The sequence below is a fragment of the Canis lupus genome, chromosome 5 (genome assembly GCF_003254725.2).
Source record: "Canis lupus dingo isolate Sandy chromosome 5, ASM325472v2, whole genome shotgun sequence".
Taxonomy (NCBI): Eukaryota; Metazoa; Chordata; class Mammalia; order Carnivora; family Canidae; genus Canis; species Canis lupus.
The window spans coordinates 14669024-14689549 of NC_064247.1; the positions used below are offsets into that span (position 1 = coordinate 14669024).

Sequence of the window (20526 nt, forward strand, 5' to 3'; positions counted from 1 at the left end):
CCCCTCTCTGCTTCTGTTCTCGCTTAAATAAATAAATAAATAAATAAATAAATAAATAAATAAATAAAATCTCAAATGCAGGCTTCAGAGTCCATCCTCTTAACCAGTACACCATACTGCCTGCCTCTCAGGGATGAACAGTTCATTGTTTAAAAAAAAAAAAAAAAAGTTGGAACAATGTTCAGTTTGCTCTAAGACTGGAAAATCTACAATTTTATTTCACTATAAAAGTGCTCTTAAAAAAATTTCTTTTGTTCTATGGCAGCCTATATCTACATGAGAATGTCTAGAGGTAAAAGAACACTTACATCCTGACTCTAACCTGTCCTCACAGCTCACTTGTCTTCCCCACAACTCTAGCCAAACCAGACTGCTCATGTTCCTTAAACATACACAGCCTGCATTTTCATGCTCGTGTGTTAAGTCTTGTTTTCACTTCTCTGATTAGAAGGGCAAGTAGAAATTTTCTAAAACCCAGCTAAAAGTCACTGACTTCTCAGAGGTAAACAAATCTATCAATCTATCAAAGATAGGGTGGTTTAATATCCTCCAAGGCAACGTTTTACATACAACGCATCTTTCAATCAAATGTCAACTTTGCATTCTCATTGACCTAAAATTTAAAACCAATTTAGCTATAGTTCTGTGTGTTACCCATTTAGGCGGTCACAGACCTGAATAAGTATTTGTGTAGTATTTGCCATTACCTAGGCTGAGAATTCTCCTCATACATTCTTTCTTTCCCCTCCTTGAAGAGGCTTATGGTCTGCTTAGTTTTCTTCATCAAATTCTCCATGAACACCCTAAAATACTCATTTTCTCCAAGTGTCTCCATCTTCCCCTCATATCTTGACAAGATAGTGCGGAGATGCTGGTAGGTATCTGGCAGCAGGTCTAAGATATAAGGTGGGCTATTCTTTAGCGCCAGCTTTGGGTTCTGACACAACCGCACCACCTGCAACAAATGGAAAAGAAGGGCTATTACTTGGAGGATCTTAAGGACAATTTCCTTTTTCAAGTTTTTAAAAAAAAGAAAGTTGTAAAATATGTGCTCTGTTGCAGAAATGTAAAAAAAATGCACAAGACCATAAGAAATGATCCATAACACCCCTGCCCACGGGCAATTATTTTACATTTTTAGTGGTACCCCTAAAAGGGTGGGCTCTTAAAACCATACAAGAGACTAATGGTCCAGATATTACATAGCAGACTATGGGGCCCTTGGCTGGCTCAGTCAGGGAAGTGTGTGACTCTTGATTTAGGGGTTGCCGAGTTTGAGCCCCATGGTGAGTTTAGAGAGGACTTAAAAATAAATCTTAAAAAAAAAAGAAAAAAGAAAAGAAAAATTATGTAGCAGACTAAACATTGCAGGTGGAAGGAGACATCGCACTAACGCCTAAGTAGTACTAGATGGGGGCACCTGGGTGGCTCAGTCAGTTAAGCGTCTGCCTTCTGCCTTGGGCTCAACCCTGGGGTCCTAAAATCAAGGAGCCTGCTTCTCCCTCTCCCTGCCCCCCACTTTTGCGCTCTCTCTCTCTCTCTCTTTCTTTCTCTCTCTCTCTAATAGAGAAACAAAATCTTTAAACAAATAAAAAGAAGTGCTAGATGAATTAGGACTAGCTTATTTTAAATGCTTGGCTCACCCCAAACACAATACAGAAAATTCCCAAGGATAGAAATAAAGAACACGGCTGCCGTGGGTAGTGATGTAGAGGCCAAAGTCCTTAACAGCCATTAGGGTCTGGGAGCAAAATGGCCCTGAACTCAGTGAACCATGTAGCTCAACTGAGACATCATTCCTTGCCATATAAATGACCTCTAGCCCCACACTAGGTGTAGAGGTTACTTAAAAACAAAACAAAGACCTCCAGAATTTGCATGATAATTCTTTTTCCCATCTTTTATTTTCAACTTCTCTGAGTTATGTTTTATGTAGCTTTCTTTTAAAGAACACGTAGCTGTATTTTTAAAATCCATTATAACAATCTTTGTTTTTTAACTAGCAAGTTTAGTACATTTTATATTTGTTTTAATGACTGATAAATTTGTACTTATTCCTACCATCTTCTTTTGTACTATATGTGGATTTTTCGGTGTCTGGGAAGGATAAATTAGTGGGAGAGAAAAGTGCGTTAGAAACGGACCCACATGATATAGACCCTTCATTTATCACAAAGAAGTGGTCTTTTCCAAAAACAGTAGTGGAACAATCGGGTATCCATACAGAAAAAAAATAAAAATCAAACTAAACCCCTCACCTTTCACCATACCAAAATAAAACAAAACGGACATAACAAAACCACAGATACACACACACACACACACAAACGCCAAAAAGTAGACCTTGGGTTATAGACCTAAATGTGAAAGGCAGATCTATAAAGCTTTAATATAAAAAGAAGTATCTTCACAAAAGAGAAAACTTTCTTAAACAGGACTATAAAAAGCATTAACCACATATACAAAAAGTTAATTAAAATTCTACTTTATCGGGTAGCCCGGGTGGCTTAGCGGTTTAGTGCTGTCTTCCACCCAGTTGTGATCCTGGAGACCCAGGATCGAGTCCCACGTCGGGCTCCCTGCATGGAGCCTGCTTGTGTCTCTGCCTCTCCCTCTCTCTCGCTCTGTGTCTCTCATGAATACATAAATAAATCTTAAAAAAAAAATAAAATAAAATAAATAAATCTTAAAAAAAAAATTCTACTTTGTAAGTAAGAACTCCTGTTTATACCTTATAAAGAGTAAAAACACATGAACAGAACCAAAGAATGTATCTGTAATACATATATATCCAAATGTATATATCCAGAATATACAGGAATACTTCAAGATATCCCAGGTTTGATTCCAGACCACCGTAATAAAGCACATATCTCAATCAAGTGAATCAAATTAGTATTTTGGTTTCCCAGTACATATAAAAGTTATATTTATACTATAGTCTATTAAGTATAAAATAGTATTAGGTCTTTAAAAACGAACATACCTGAATTAAAAAATACTTTACTACTAAAAAATGCTAACCATCACCTAAGCTTTTAGTGAGCTGTAACCTGTTTGTGGTGGGGGGGGTCCTGCCTCAATGTTTAGTGGCTGCTGACTGATTAGAGGTAGATGCTAAAGGCTGGGGTGGCTGTGGCAGTTTCTTAAAATAAGTCAAGAGTGAAGTCTACTGCCTCGACTGTTCCTTTCATAAATGAGTTCTCTATAGCATGTGATGCTATTTGATAGCATTATACTCATAGTAGTAATTTTTTCAAAACCTTTCAATCCTCTCAAACTCTGCTACAGCTTTATCAATTAAGCTTACATGATATTCTAAATCCTTTGTTGTCACTTCAACAATCTTCATAGCTCCTTCCCTGGGAGTAGATTGCATCTCAAGAAACTACTTTCTTTGCTCAACCATAAGAAGCAATTCCTCATCCATTCAAGTTTTATTATGAGACTGCAGCAATTCAGTCCCACCTTCAGGCTCAACTTCTGATTCTAATTCTCTTGCTATTTCCACCACAACTGTAGGTATTTCCTCCACTGAAGTCTTGAATACCTCCAAAAGTCTACATAACAGTTGCAATCAAATTCTTCCCAACCCCTGTTAATGTTATTTTGGCTTCTTCCTGTGAACCACAAATGTTCTTAATGGCATCTAGAATGGTAAATCCTTTCCAGAGGTTTTTCAGTTGACTTTGCCTAGATCCATCAGACGTCACTATCTATGGCAATAGCCTTATAAAATCTATGTCTTAGGGCAGCCCCGATGACCCAGAGGTTTGGCACTGCCTTCGGCCCGGGGTGTGATCCTGGGGACCTGGGATCGGGTCCCACGTCGGGCTCCCTGCATGGAGCCTGCTTCTCCCTCTGCTTCTCCCTCTGCCTGTGTCTCTGCCTCTCTGTGTCTGTCATGAATAAATAAAAATAAAATCTTTAAAAAATAATAAAATAAAATCTATGTCTTAAATAAGACTTGAAAATTAAAATTATTTCTCAGGTCTATGGGATGCAGAATGGATGCTGTGTTAGCAGATGTGAAAACATTCATCCCATTATACATCACCATCAGACCAGGTGCAATGTCAATAAGCAGTAATGTTTTTAAGTAAATTTTATGAGCAGTAGGTCTCAACAGTGGGCTTAAAAGATTCAGTAAACTATGTTGTAAATGGCTGTGCTGTTTTTCAGGTTTTGTTTCATTTGCAGAGCTCAGGCAGAGTGGATTTAGCATAATCCATAATGGCCCTAGGATTTTGAAGGGTAAATGAGTACTGGCTTCAAGTTAAAGTCACCAGCTCATGAGCTCCTAACAAGAGAGTCAGACTGAGCTTTGAAGCCAGGCATTGACTTCTCTCTAGCTATGAAAGCCCTAGATGGCATCTTCATCCAATAGAAAGCTGTTCAGTCTGTGCTGAAATATCTGTTTAGTGTAGCCACCTTTACTGACTACCTTAGCTAGATCTTCTGGATAACTTGCTGCAGCTTCTACATCAGCACCTGCTGCTCCAACTTGCACTTTTATGTTATGGAGACGGCTTCTTTCCTTAACCCCCATGAACCCACCACCAAATTTCAATATTGTTGTGTCTCAGGAAATAGGCCAAACAAGTGGGAGAGAGATGGGGAACAGCTGGTTAGTAGTCAGAACACAAAGACTATTTATCAGTTAAGTCTGCCATTTCAGGGGCACCTGGCCGGCTCAGTTAGTAGAGCATACAATTCTTAATCTTGGGGTTGTGAATTCAAGCCCCACATTGGGCATAGGGCTTACTTTTAAAAGTTCACTAGTTTTTATGGATGTGGTTTGTGGTGCCCCAAAACAATTAGAATAGTAACATCCAAGATCACTGATCAGAACAAACATAAATGAGAAAGTGTGAAATATTGGGAGAATTTACCATTGGACACACAAAATGAGCAAATGCTGTTGGAAAAACAGAGTAGAGAGACTTGCTTGACACAAACCTTCTATTTGTAAAAACACTTTTCTCTGTCTTCTCCATCCTCTGCCTCTCAGTGGTTTAGTCTAGATTTTTTCCTAATTTATCTTTCACTTTACTAATTTTTTTTCAGCTCTATCTATGCTGTTAAAACCATTCACTAAGTTCTTAAAAATCAGTTGTGTTCTTCAGTTTCAGAATTTCTATTTCAAATCTGTCAAAATTATCAATTTTGTCTTTAGTTCTTCTAACATATTACCCATAGATTTTTTGAAGTCCGTGACTGATAATTCAAATATCTCTGCCTGTCCTGTGGGTATGTTTCTATTGTCAACTTTTCCTCTTGCTTTCCAGTTGCATTTTATCTTTTCATATGCCTGGTTATTTTTTATTGAACACTGATATAAAAAAAATTATAGACACAATCTGAGGCCATGGATGATGTTACTCAGAAAGAGTTTACTTTTGCTTCTGGCAAGCAGATAACATAGGGACATCAGGAATCTATATTATCTTAATCTGATCCAGAACTGAGCAGACTGAAAAGCTGGATTTCAGTCTCTGTAAAGACTAGTCTACTTCTGTTTTACCCTTACCCTACAGTTTAGGCCCTGAGGAACCCAACCCCCAAACCAAGAGTTTCCCGGGACCCTCTACCTTGGCAGGCTCTAATTCCAATTTTTTGTCCTCCTTGACATCAGCCTTTTGAAAACTCCACTCAGCCTCTAAACCGTCACTTCCAAAATCAGCCATGACCTCATGAACAAGGCAGTCTCAAACATCAGGCTAACTTCTCAGAGCTTTCCTTATCTTCCAGAACTTGGACCCATAATTCCTTACTGCCTTTATAGCTCTTCAATGCCTTCTAGGTTTTCTAGCTGTCAGCAATATATTTGGTTTGAAACAACCTAACATTGTCTAACAGTGGTAGAAGCAAAATCTGAACTTTTGCTTTTTATTTCACATTTAAAAACATCTATTTCCTTGTGTCTACAAAAGCTCATTATAAGCTTGAGATGTGTTAATGATTCCATTCTATGGATATACCCTAGAATATCTTAACCACACCCCTACTCTGTTTTAACATTTACGTTGTTTTCAAATCTTTACTATTCCAAGTATCATTGTGATGAACTTCGCAGGGCATGTTCTTCTTTTATACATCAGATTATTTCCTTCAGATAGATCCCCCAGAAGTGGAAACATTAGGTCCAGCTAGAGTAACTGCAATATTCCCACTTAATAATTAATCATCAATGATTCTTCAAATGAAAAAAAATAAAAATAAAAAATAAATAAAAAATAAAAAAATGATTCTTCAAATGACAAGTCAGATAACATTAAAATTTAAAAAAGCTAGGCATTTTATTCTCTGTACACTATTTCCTGAACTGTTAAAAAACAGCCCCATATAATCCTACTAAATAAACACAAGCCGAATCAACAAAAATATGTGATATATGAATATTTCAACAGTGTTTTAGGAAGTTGCTCATCCTATCAAAGGTTTCAAGCCTAACACAGCCAAGAAAACAGACTCTACCTCAGAAAACAACTATATTCTAAGTGCAAGAGTTAAGAATTCATACTAATATAGTCTCCAATTTATAAGTGTTGCGTTTCAAAACCTCATTTGTAAGTCAGTTGTTTATAATTCAGAATTTTTACAGACTATATGTTTATAATAAAAATAATTATAATGACAGCTTCCTGATGAGGTTAGATCATGAAGGAAGGTAGGGGAGACTGACACGAGTAAGAGATCAAGACCCAGCAAAGGCCACAAGAGATCTATAACTGGAGGTTTTTATTTTCACAGCTAATTGGACATCATATGCAGAAAGAATCAGAAGAGAAAAAGAAATTATGAGGGTCTAAGACCTGAAACCATAAAACTCCTAGAAGAAAACACAGGTGTTAAGCTCTTTGACAATGGTCTTGGTAATTTTTTAGATCTGCCTCCAAAAGCAAGGGCAAAAAAAGGAAAATTAAAGGGGACAACATCAAACTAAAGAGTTTCTCCCCAGTAAAGGAAACCGTCAACAAAATGAAAAGGCCACCTACCGAAAGGGAGAAGATATTTGCAAATTGTGTATTTGATAAGGGGGTTAACATTCAAAATGTTAAAGAACTCACAAAACTCAATAACAATCTGATTTTCATGTGAGCAATGGATCTCAACAGACATTTTTTCCAAAGACACACAGATGGCCAACAGGCATATGAAAAGATGCTCAACATCACTCATCATCAGGAAAATGCAAATTAAAACCACAATGAGATATTACCCTACATCCGTCAGAATGGCTAGCATCAAAAAGACAAGAAATAAGTGGTGGCAAGGATGCAGAGAAAAGGGAACCCTCATACATTCTTGGTGAGAATGTAAATTGATGCAGCCATATGGAAATCAGTATGGATGTTCCTAAAAAAGAATTAAAAATAGAACCATCATATAATCCAATAATTCCACTTGTGGATATTGATCTGAAGAAAATAAAACTAATTTGAAAACACATGCACCCCTATATTCACTGCAGTACTATTTACAATAGCCAACATATGGAAACAACCGAAGTGTCCATGGACCGAGGATAAAGATGCGATATGTATGTACAACAGAATACTACTCAGCCCTAAAAAGGAATGAAACCTCACCACCTGTGATAGCAAAGGTGGGCCTTCAGGATATTCTGCTGTGAAATACTCAGAGAAAAACAAATACTGTCTGATTTCACTTATATGTAGAATTTAATAAAACAAAGAAGCAAACAAAACAAAACTCACAGAGAACCAAATTGGTAGCTGCCACGTGAGGAGGTCAGCAAAATAGATGAGGGGAGTTAAAAAGTACAAAGTTCAGTCATGGGAATGTAATGCTTTGTGACTATAGTCAATAATACTGTATTGCATACTTGAGAGTTGCTAAGAGAGTAAATCTTGAAAGTTCTCATAGAAAAAAAATTTGTGAGGACAGCTCTGTAACTTTATATGGTGACAGATGGTAACTATACTTGTAGTGATCACTCTGCAATGTATACAAATATTGAATAATTCATTATTATGCTATACACCTGAAACTAACATATAATGTTACATGTCAATAATACTTCAATAACAACAAAAGAAAAATGGGCTCTAGGCGGAGAATTAAAATAGAATAACGGTGTAAAAAAAAATGCTCAACACTCCTTTAGAATAGTGAATAGGTAAAGCTTCTCTGAGGTGAATTTGGACTAAGAGTTGAAATTACAGGACGGAGGGGGATCCCTGGGTGGCTCAGCGGTTTGGCGCCTGCCATCAGTCTGGGGCGTGATCCTGGAGTCCCGGATCCAGTCCTGCATCGGGCTCCCTACATGCCTATGTCTCTGCCTCTCTGTGTCGGGAATGGGGAATGGGGAATGGGGAAGGGAAGGGAAAAATTAATTAATTGATTGATTAATTACAGGAACTAGCCATGTAGTATCACTGGAACAGAAGCCCAGATAACTAATCCAACAATCCGAAAGTGGGAACAGGTCTGGGATTTGTCTGAGGAATAAAAAGATCAGTGAGACTAAAAGGGAGAGAGCAAAGTGAAAAGAGCAAGAGAGAGATGTGGAATAGGCGGGAATTAACAAGGAGACATTACAATAAAACACAAGCTTTTAAGTTTTCAATTAAAATGAAAAAGGAGGGCAGCCCTGGTGGCGCAGCGGTTTAGCGCCGCCTGAAGCCCGGGGTGTGATCCTGGAGATCCCGGATCGAGTCCCACAGTCAGGCTCCCTGCATGGAGCCTGCTTCTCCCTCTGCCTGTGTCTCTGCCTCTCTCTCGCTCTCTCTGAATAAATAAATAAATAAATCTTTAAAAAAAATAAAATAAAATAAAATAAAATAAAATGAAAAAGGAGCAAATGTTTTCACATTTTGATAAAACTACATCAACCAACTACATCAAATGTTCCATTTCGGTCATTTACCTTCACTAAATTTCTTAACCTCTGAGCCTCAGCTCTTCTAATTGGCAAAAACAGAAAATACCTACCTCACAGTAAACACTTACAAAAGGCCTGCACAGCTTCCAATAAAGTGGGTACTCAAGATGTGTTAGTTCTGCTTCCCACTGCCATTCACCTTGACCAGGCTTATCTTCAGGTAGGCAGGAATTACGTATTGAAGATCGAGTGGTAGACCACACATCCTTTCGAGGACTCCCAGAAACTGGTACCATAATTCCTACCATCCTGGCTCATGACACTGCTACCTTCCCAATCCTGCATGGTCTCTAAATGATGACCAAAGAACAGAGAAAAAGCAGCAGGAACTCAAGAATAGGGGGACCAGTGTTCTGCGAAAGCTACAGTATCCACCCCTTCAAAGGTCCAAATCCAGCAGAACTCCCAATAAAGAGTTTACACTTACATTAAGGGCTACACACACCAATCCATATGTTCTATTTAAAGGTAAATGCAGGGATCCCTGGGTGGCGCAGCGGTTTGGCGCCTGCCTTTGGTCCAGGGCGCAATCCTGGAGACCCGGGATCGAATCCCACGTCGGGCTCCCAGTGCATGGAGCCTGCTTCTCTCTCTGCCTATGTCTCTGCCTCTCTCACTCTCTGTGTGTGACTATCATAAATAAATAAAAATTTAAAAAAATATATTAAAAAAATAAAAATAAAAAAAATAAAGGTAAATGCATTAACCTCACAGAATATAGGTTAAAATGCAATATTTGCCTAATACATCTGGAAAAAAAAGATACACTTCCTTTGGACAACAAAACGAAAACTAAAATTGCTTAGTCTTACATACAATGCCCAACCTATAACACATAATCATAAACGCTAATGGCAATTCATTGGAAAACGCAACACACCTTATAACATACCAGATTTAAAATATCACAAATTTGGGACTCGTGGGTGGCTCAGCAGTTGAGTGTCTGGCTTCGGCTCAATCTGATCCCAGGATCCAGGATCAAGTCCCACATCGGGCTCCCTGCAAGGAGCCTGCTTCTCCCTCTGCCTATGTCTCTGCCTCTCTCTCTGTGTCTCTCATGAATAAGCAAATAAATCCTTAAAAAAATAAAATATCACAAATTTAAAAATGTCTCAAAACACTTCATTTGCTTGCATTTTCAAGCTAGTACCATGTGCGTGCCACAAATATTATTTGTCCCATCTTCGAATGACCTTATAAATACCATTTGCAGTTTAACTGTCTGCTTTTCTCAAGATCTTTTTGAGATGAATCATCACATGACCAAGGAAATCATTATTCCACTAACAACTCGAGTTTTTAACACTAACAAAGACCATAAAGAAAATATATAAGTAGACTTATTCTTTTGATATTAAAATTTTCTACAAAGAAATGCTCTCAATATGTACAACCTCTAGGAAAACTTTAAATTGGCATAGTTAGCTAAAGCATAAATGGGCACTCTGAGCTTTAAAAATGTTCACCAAAAAATTTCTGAACAGCTAAAATATTTTCCTGCTCAGTGTATCCTCCATTTGGCCAACTTTATTTTGCCTTCCAAGTCTCGCAACAGCAAAAATGGCTTCCTTTTGTTTACTTCTGCCTGTACATTTGAGCATCACTCAAAACAATGCCAAAAAGAAACGTGCTTAGCTCTGGGAAAGCAACAGCATCCTTGTACAGCTGCCATACAGTCCATTCATAATAGCTTTCTCATTGGCCTCACTCCTCCCTTTGCTTCTGCCAAGGCTCAATGGTCAACAGAAAAAAATTGGAAAGGACTATGATCACAATAAAGAAGAATAAAATTATGCTTGGAAATGGCTGAATTTATAAAAAGAAAAAAGGTACCAAGAACAGCGCCTCAGCCTAATTCTACTCTGAACAGACGCTTTTCTAACACTCAGGAACGTGAATTTCCAATTAGGCAGAAAACTCTAAGCATATAGAACTATGAATGACTAAGTATTTTTAGCTCTGTAGACCTCAACTTATCCTCATCCATGGATGTGTTTTTCATTTCAAACTTTTTCATATGCTAAAACATGATTAAAATAAACTTTATGCTTCAAAATGAGTATTCAGTATGCTGAGTTGAACATAAAACAAGTAAAATCTGATTACAGTTTTAAAAGGCTCCACATTGGCTAAGGGAGCAGTAGATATGGTGGGAAGGACATCAGGTCTGGAGACCTGGGTTCTAGACTGATGACCAACATTATTTGGCTATGTTGATCTTTTTTTTTTTTGGCTATGTTGATCTTAAGCAAGTTTATTCACCTCTCTGGGTCTCAGTTTCTGCCTTTATAACTGATAGACATCAATTTATTTCCAAAGCTTCTTAAGACTTTAATTTCTTAATGTCTTCTTAAAGCTTCAAGTTCAGAAACCCATGAACACAGAAACTTGAAGACGTTTAACAGTTTTACAAGTATATAGAGTGAAGCTTTTAAATGTTTTTTTTAAAGAGAAATCAGAAATCGGAAACCTACACTTTTTCTTTTTATTTTTTAAAGAAACATATCATCACTAGATAATGGCCCCAAGAAAAAGCCCTTTTACTTCTAATTACTATTCTCCATTATTGATTCCTCAAAAACTCCACTCAGGGACTTGAACTCTAATTACTACCTAATACTTTCATCACCACACAACACTATTAAAGAGACTATGCCACTTATAACTAATTACCAATCTCATTACTTTCACTTATCACATTAACTGCGGAGAAAAAAAAATCCAACACAGTGTATGATATTAAATAACCAACATGTGCAGATAGTTTAACCATGTAGTTTTTATACACAGATTCTATTTTTATTTTTATTTTTTTTAGAGAGAGATTTTATTTATTTATTCATGACAGAGAGACAGAGACAGAGACACAGGCAGAGGGAGAAGCAGGCTCTATGCAGGGAGCCCGACGTAGGACTTGATCCCAGGACTCCTGGATCACGCCCTGGGCCAGAGGCAGGCGCTAAACCACTGAGCCACTCAGGGATCCCCCAGATTCTATTTTTAAAAGGAAAATGTAATTCTCTACCCAGACTTATCAGTGCAACTTCAAACAGAACGCTTACCTTGAACCAGAGATTACATGATTTTAGCAACACTTTTGGGCATCAGACCCTGAATAAGATACAAGTGTGGCTTAGGATATTGCAGAGGCACCAATTTGCTCTAAAGTCCCTTCCCATTCTCAATTCCCTTTCTTGTCTCCTCAAGAATGAAATAATGGTTTGCCTAATGATTCCCAGAGGCTTATACCTTCAGTTAGATCAGCAGATTCTGAGTACACTGTTGGCCTGAACTCCCCGGCACTGGGCATATAGCTGTTCAATAAAAGTGGGGCTGCAGACAGATGCCAACCTAATCTCTACCTAAGGTACCAAGGAATCGTATTTAAATCAACAAACTAGACAAGGACCGTGGGCGTGGGTAGAAGCAAATTTTTTGGTGGGCAATGTGCTAATTATATATTTTTAAAACTTAAATGTATGAGTCCTCTGACCTAGCACATTTCATTTTTACGAGTTTATTCTAAAGAAATATTTAGAAACTCAATAATGGATAGTCACTACAGCAGTTTCTAATATTAAAAATCAGAAGTAACCTAGAAGATTATCAATATAAATTTATTAGATAAACATATATAATTATGAAATCTTATGTAGAAAAAAAATTCAGGGAGACCTATATGGTGTATTAACATGGAAAAGCTCCACAATATGGCAAATTTTTTGAAAAGCAAAAAATTCTAGAACAATATTTAAGCCCCCTTTTGCTTAAAAATGTATATTCTGAGTAGGGAATTACTTTTGAAATTTAAGAACATAGTAAATAGAATCTTCAAGATAAAGATACCCTACTGCTATTTCTTTAAAAAAAAAAAAAATCTGTCAAGCTCACCTAAAATAATAAAAGCCACGTGGAATGGAGGCTTCCTACTTCAAGTGTGGTCCCTAGGGCTAGCTGCAGGGACATCACTCAGTAACTCAGCCTCTATATTTTTAACCAGATTCTCAGATGGTCTGGGGGCAGGCACCTGGGTAGCACGCTCAGTCAAACGGCCAACTCTTGGTTTCGGCTCCAGTCACAATCTCAGGGCCATGAGATCAAGCCTTGTGTTGGGCTCCACGCTCAGGCAGCCTGCTTGAGTTTCTCTCCCTCTCCTTCTCTCTCCCTGCCCTCTAATAAATAAATAAATCTTTTAAACAAAAATCCCCAGATGGTCTGAATTCATGTTAAAGTTTGAGAAGCACTGGCTTATGAGAAATCACTTAACAGAGTCTGAACACCAGTTCAAGAGCCACACGAAAAAAGTATTAGCTGGATGACTTAGGTTACTTAATCTCTCTGAATCTCAGTTTTATTCTCCTCAAACACACAATTTTGAGATTTCTGATATATCAGCAGATGTGAAATGCAAATTGCTCTACAATATAAGGAATGATTAAAACTCAGTTATCAGGGACTCCTGGGTGGCTCAGCTGCCTTTGCCTTGAGCCTGCCTTTGGCTCAAGGTGTGATCCTGGATTCCCAGATTCAAGTCCCGCCTCAGGCTCCTTGCATGCAGCCTGCTTCTCAGTCTGCCTGTGTCTCTGCCTCTCTCTCTCTCTCTCTCTCTCATGAATAAATAAATAAAATCTTTAAAAAAACAAAACAAAACAAAACAAAACAAAAATCAGTTATCAGTCTTAGTGAGCAAACGCTAGTAAGTCAGTAACTTGCTCAAGCTGATAAATCTTTTGTGGGCAATGCTGTCCAGCCAACATCCTCTGAGCCACTTAGGGACAGGGACTGAGGACTGGAGATGGAGCCCAAACCATAGATAGTAAGTACCTCTGGAGAGGTAGTCCTGTGGGGGTAGGAGAGTAAAAGGAGACTTTTACATCTTGTTCTTAGATGTTATGATGCATACATTCTTTTTCACAAAGAGTGCTACACGTAGGCACTGCTGTTCAAAGTAGATCTAAAAAAAGAAGAGGTGGGAATTAGGGTCCCATCCCATTCACTGAAGAACCAATACAGTGGCCTCATTTTAAGACTTCCTCGTAACTGATCCCAAAGCCAAAGGAAAGGCAGTAGTAAGAGGTGGTTCTGAGAAGGTGGCCAGGCAGCAGAGTCTGCTAAGCAAGACTCACAATCCATCCTAAAAGCTGCAGAGGAAGAGACCCCGAGTCATCATAGATTTCTTCTGAAAGAATCACCGAAGTGTCTACGATAGTGGCACCAAATCTTCCTGGGCTTGAAATCCCCAGTGGATGTACACCACCAATGCCATCATTAGCACCCCTTTCCCTTCCTCCTTTTGGAAGCCGCCGCAGGAAGGAACACTGTGGGGACAGAGCTGAGGCTGGCTTCCAGTGCTCCTGGTTGACTACTCCCACCTATTTCCTTCCAGCACAAAATGTGCTAATCATGAAAACATTTCACAATGACTTGCCTGTTATAACCCCCCTACTTCCAACAAATCTAATATAGATCAGAATTAACAACTTCATTAAAAAATGTGAAGTTTAGGCTCAGTTTTCCAACTAATACTTAATTTTTCTTTTAATGATCTAGATTAATCATTCGGGAAATGTTTTTTTTTCATAGTATAAACATTACTATATTGTTTCATTTGAATATACATACAGTTTGTCCTGATAAATCATGGGCAAATTGGTCCCTATTCTTCACTTCCAACAGAGTTCATGATTTATATCAGGTTTAATGTATGTATACTAACAACATACCAACCACATACTAAAAACAAGTTTTACCATAGCCAAGAGTTACCAAAAACACCAACCAAAGTTACAAAATGAACAGATTCTCTTCTCCTCTAGCCCAATCTTACTTTTATTCTGTATACCTTCCAAATCTCTACCATGAATCACATGAAATACTCGAGTAAGCTCATGTTTCATAAGGAATTATGAAGAATTTTACATTCTTTTTTTTTTTTAAAGATTTTATCTATTCATGGGGGGGGGGGGGGGACAGGGACACAGGCAGAGGGAGAAGCAGGCTCCATGCAGGGATCCCCACGTGGGACTCAATCCCAGGTCTCCAGGATCACACCTCAGGCTGCAGGCGGCGCTAAACCGCTGAGCCACCCGGGCTGCCCCAATTTTACATTCTTTGAGGGAGTTCTTAACACAATCATGTTTTACAATGACTATATATTACCTTTATAACTGAAAAAGATAAAACTACTTTGAGTAAATGATACTCTAATTCAGCACGCAAAAAAAAAAAAAAAAAAAAACAACAAAGGGTTCCCTAACTGATTCTCCCTAATTAATCATACAGAAAACGAGGAGGGACTGTTTTGACTTCATTTTATTTTATTAAATGTTTGCATTTCATTTTGCAAGTACCATGTGTTGGACCCAGGAATCGAAATTAAGACAAAGCCTTGGTCCTGAAGAGTTGTAGTGGAGGATAAAACAGAAAAAAAAAAAAAAAAAAAAAGTGGTAAATATTACCACAGAGAATATGAGCATAACAGGAAAATAAAGTGTACAAGCCTCTGTGATCACTATGCAAAGTAAACAGTACACATCATCTAGAGACACACAAACCCTAACCTGAAAGTGAGTAACAGATATTTCATTAAATAGTATTAAATGATACCTTATGGGCAGCCCGGGTGGCTCAGCGGTTTAGCGCCTGCTTTCGGCCCAGGGCATGATCCTGGGAACCCAGGATCGAGTCCCACGTCAGGCTCCCTGCATGGGGCCCGCTTCTCCCTCTGCCTGTGTCTCTGCCTCTCTCTCTCTCTCTCTCTCTCTCTCTCTCAACCTGTCTTTCATGAATAAATAAGATAAAATAACCTTTAAATGATACCTTAATAGGATTCAAGACAGCATCTACTTTGCTTAAGTGTGTAAATGGCAGGACATGTGTGAGGACTGTCATATACCTATAGGGTCACTTTCTGAATAATTGGCTTTTTGTTATTGAGGCTTTGTTGTATGTATACCTGAAAAAGGTACTATATGGAGGGAATAACTAAGCCTCAGGAGATGAGTAATCCTAGATTCCAAGTCAGGCTCCACCATTAACTAAATTAAATTACGTAACTTCTCTGAGCCTAATTGTCTCCATCTATAAAACAGACATGATACCACCGAAGGGTCATTGCAAAAAATAAGTTTAATGTAATTAAAATTTATTCCCACCCCCACACCTTTTCTTTTCAGTTATTCCTTTGGAACACACAAAGCAATTTAAATATTTACAAAGCACTTACTATTGTGTAAGGCCTCGTGACCGGACACTGCAGGAGATAAGCAGATTATAGTCGCTGTCCTCATGGAGTTTATAATCTTGAGAGGTTAAGATAAACAAAGAATATGTACACAATGTTTAAACTTAAGAGATCTCACATCACTTTGTACATACTTATGTGGTCCCTTATCACTCTAATGTAATCTCCTGGTAGGTAAGAATTTACAACTAGCACTATGCTTGGGACTCCTCATGCAAAGGAAGGAAGGAAGGAAGGAAGATGAGGAGGAAGTAGCCCAATGAAATATATTGAATCATAAATTCTATTTAGTGCATCTTACTTCCAAAAGATAGGAAGTTACTCAAGTACTTTTTTAGGGGGTAAGAGGAGGAGACAAGGGTAGGACAAAAGGAGAAGACAGGTAGCACAAGGAAGGATCACTTTTTAAATACTTTAAAAAAATTTTATTTGAGAGAAAGGGAGAGACATCATAAGCGGGGGAGCAGGAGAGAGAGAGAGAGAGAGAGAGAGAGAAGCAGACTCCTAGCTGAGCAGGGAATCTGATGTGGGGCTCAATCCCAGGACCCCAAGATCATGACCCAACAGAAGGCAGATGCCTTCTGTGACAAAACCAAGAGCTGGACACTTAGTGGACTGAGCTACCCAAGCACCCCACAAATTCTTTTATAAATTATATCCCATTAAAAAAAAATCAACACCTTAATGTTTTAATGATAAACTAATTCAAACTAAAACCATAGTATAGGCCTAAAATACAGCCAGCATGTTGCTCTACTTCAGAGGCAGACAACCTACGACCTCCAGCCTTTTTTTGTACACCTGCAAGCTAAGAATGGCTTTTACATTTTTAAAGAGTTAACAAATACAAGATTGTGTCCAGCAAATTCTAAAATATACTATCTATCCCTCGACAGAAACATTTTGCCAACTCCTGCTCTACTTCATAACAGAATTTTGAGACTCTCACTAAATACTTTAATACTTCCAAATTGACATTTAAGGCAATTTATAGGATTTCTCTCTTTCCCCTCCCCTGCCCAGTTGTCTCTCAGTAGCCACTTTCTTCACACACAAGTATTTACACAAATATTAATCACAACATACTAGGCTGGCACAAAAACAAAACAAAACAAAAACAAAACAAAACCCAGAGGCTGACCATGTCTTTTGTTTAATAACAAGTGTTCTAGCACAAGCATTTTCCCAACAATGAGTTTAAGTTCCACAATGGATTAGTAAATCAGGCCTATGTTGACCAGAACCCATGACTTATGCCAACTTCTCCATCTGCACATATTCGAAATTGGGGGAGGGGAAGGGAGGGAAGAAGACAGTTCCCAGTGCTAAGTCAATAAATTGATTATTAATAGGCCGGGAAAATATTCACCTACTTCAACAACAAGGTCAAAACAAGTATGGGAGGGTGACTTAGAACCAAATTCATTAGTGTGTGAAACACCTGTGGGTTTGACAGTAAGTTCTTCACCACTTACATCATAGCACATGAAGTCAAGAAGGGTTACTGACAGTTAAGACTCTAACCAAAAAAGTGAAAAAAGACCATCTATGCAAGCACTGAAAAAACCATTCAATCTAATACTCACAAAAGTACTCAAAATCTGTAGAGCAGTATGAACTACCAGACTACTACATCAGAAAGAAGAACTAAGTTTTTATTTCAGTTCAGCATGACTAGTAATATGTGATATGGGGTACAGAGATCACTAAAAATCGCCTTCCAGGACAAGCAACACACGAATAAAACATCTGTCTCTCCCAACACTAGAAAGGAGAAGGTAGGCACCTACTCTCCTTGAAACTATCAAAACCTGAAAAGCACTCAGAATGAGTCCTTAATTCTTCCCAAATAGTTAAACATTCTGCAAGAAAAAAGTCAATACACGGACTTCAAGATATGAAGGAATAAGATTTAAAGGATCTTATTTGAACTATCTTACAATGACTCAAAAGTTTGAGAAAAAATGGTATAATTTTTAAGGAAAGGTCACTAGTCAATAGCCTTGATATACTGCATACACGTATATTTACACAAGAAACTAAAAATACAGATGTCTCTATTCCAGGAAAATCTTTTTAGTCCTTAGCTATAAATCTCTAAAATGCAAACCTACAAACTTCAGACCTTAAATACATCTGATATTTTTTTTAAAAGATGTTAATGAATCTAAAGTTTCCTTTACATGCCTAACTTTCTGTGATGGTTTTACCACCCTGAATTCTAACAATGAAATTAGCACTACACCACCAACATAATATACAAATACTTGTGTCATGAATTACAACAGCAATTATTTAACATGAGAAACACTAGCCCTGAAAAAAGTGGCTCTGAAACCACTTGTACGCACTGCAGGCGTGTTAATTCACGCACAGGACTTATTAAGCATTTATATGGCACATTTATATTTGCCAAGTGTTTCATAATCATTTTTGTTAGCTGTTTTAGCCCAAAACAATCCATGAAGAACTTACAGAAGAGGAACCTAGACGTAGAGAGGAACCAAAGAAAACCAATTTTACTCTGAAGGAAATAACACCATTCTCTTACGATATGCCAGATACTTCTACAATTACTTTTCACCGGCAGTATGAAATCTTTCAAAAAAAAAATGAGTTATTAATGAATCTGAAAAATATTAAGGAAACACTGTACTGAACTCTCTGGAAATGCTTAAACACTGGTAAGTACTCTGGACTACCATATTTCATTATATAGACGCTGTAAAGAAAAGAAAATTCTCCCAAATGTCAAACTTCACGGCTAAATATAAAAGCGGCATTTTTTTCCCCACACTTGCTTTAAAAAAGGTTAATCAAAGCAGAGCACTCAACAAGCTGCAAGCCGCGTCCTGCAACGAGGAGTCAGGTCGGCCACGAAAAAAAAAAAAAAAGTAGAGCCCAGCCTAAAGGCAGCGTTGAGGAGGAAGTTCTGGAAGCAGTCAGAATCTGCTGCTCAGCAGGCTCCGTTAATGCATCTTTCCGAAGATAATGGTTCTAAACCAGAACTTGTGGTTTAATCTCAGCACCGGGAATGGATCGCATCCAACGTTTTGGAGGATTTAAAAAAAAAAAAAAAAAAAAAAAAACTCGCCCCGGCGCTACATGCGGAGGAAAGTTCCTTCCTCGGCCCATTTAAACATCCCCATTTCTTTTATCTCGGTGCTGGTGCATCTTAGCGAGAAAACCCTGTGAGCTCGCCGCGAACGCAGGCAGCCTGCAGAGCTGTCCCGACCCCGCGGCTCCGGAGCAGAGCCCGTCACCGTCAACGCCCGGGTCGGAACGCGACTCCCCACCGCGCGGACAGCCCCGGCCGGTAACTTACACCCTCCCCCCCTCCAAGGGGCCAATTTCGTGACCCACATCCCCAGACCCCGCGGAGCCCCAGACCCCGCACCCCATCCCACTTCCGCCCGGTGGCTTCCAGTTAACCTCCGCCCCGCCCCCGCCCCCGCCCCCGCCCCCGCCCCATCTTTGTCTCGCCACCCCGAGCGCAGCACCGCAACGTCCCCCGCCGCCGTCCCCACCCCCACCCCCGCGCCCCCGGGTCCCTGCCCTCCCTCGCTCGGCCCCTCCGCCCACGCCCACCCCTGCGCCCGCGGGTCCCGGGCGGGCCTTTCACCTTGTCCATGAGCTTCCAGCACTTCTCCACCATCTTCTTGTCCACGGTGCCGGGCGGGTGGGGGCTGAGGTGGTGGTGGTGGTGGTGCGGCTGGAAGGCGTCCTTCATGAGCCCGATGAGGCCGCCCGAGCCCCCGGAGCCGCCGCCGCCCCCGGCCCCGGAGCTCTTCTTCACGTTGCCGGCCATGGCCCGGGGAGGCTCGGGGGCCCTGCCGCGTCCGCCGGCTCCGCTCGGCTGCGAGCGAGGGAAAGAAGGAGGGCGTGAAGGAGGGGCCTCTCCCGGCCGCCGCCGCCGCCGCCGCCGCCGCCGCCGGCTGTCCGGGCGGAGGGAGGGGCGGCCGCGGGGAGGGGAGTGGGCGGCGTCGGGAGCGCGCGGGGCTCGGGGACGCCGGCGGCCTGGTCCCGACTGGCCAGCGACCGCTCCTGCGCCACCCCCTCCCGAGCCACAGCTCCCGGAAAGCCGCCGCCAAGTTTCCGCGCCGCCTACCCCTCCCCTGCCCCCCCCCGGGGGCGGGCCCTGGCGGAGCCTCTGCGCCTGCGCCCTCTGCCGGAGAAGCCGGGCACGGAAGGGGGCGGGGTCTGCGTGGAGTCTGCGCACTGGGCGGAAGCCGAGCCCTCCATGTTCCTTGTGGGCTGGAGGGTCGGCGCTCCTTGCAGGGGTCGTTGGAAAATTGACCTGAAGGCAGGCGGCGGTAGGAAAGACCCCGAACGTCCGGTCTTTTTTCCCCCTTACCTGACGGATGAGGAAATA

At 40.2% G+C, this 20526-nt stretch overlaps 1 protein-coding gene across 4 annotated transcripts in view; it reads right to left on the reverse strand.

Annotated features, from left to right (window-relative positions):
• Nucleotides 1–20525, reverse strand: part of CBL (Cbl proto-oncogene) — a 78160-nt gene extending 57635 nt beyond the window's left edge. Inside the window, exons 1-3 of one of the 4 annotated variants that reach the window (XM_035716791.2) lie at nucleotides 20509–20525; nucleotides 19777–20010; nucleotides 708–955 (exon numbers count right to left, since the gene is read on the reverse strand). In XM_035716791.2, coding sequence (XP_035572684.2) covers nucleotides 708–955; nucleotides 19777–19962 — 434 coding nt within the window. In that variant the 5' untranslated portion in view covers nucleotides 19963–20010; nucleotides 20509–20525. Of the gene's footprint in view, nucleotides 1–707; nucleotides 956–2485; nucleotides 2922–16136; nucleotides 16213–19776; nucleotides 20011–20508 lie in introns of those variants that run through there. The other 3 variants (XM_025465251.3, XM_049109877.1, XM_035716792.2) reach the window with 3 other exon arrangements.
• Nucleotide 20526: the final 1 nt, after the last annotated feature.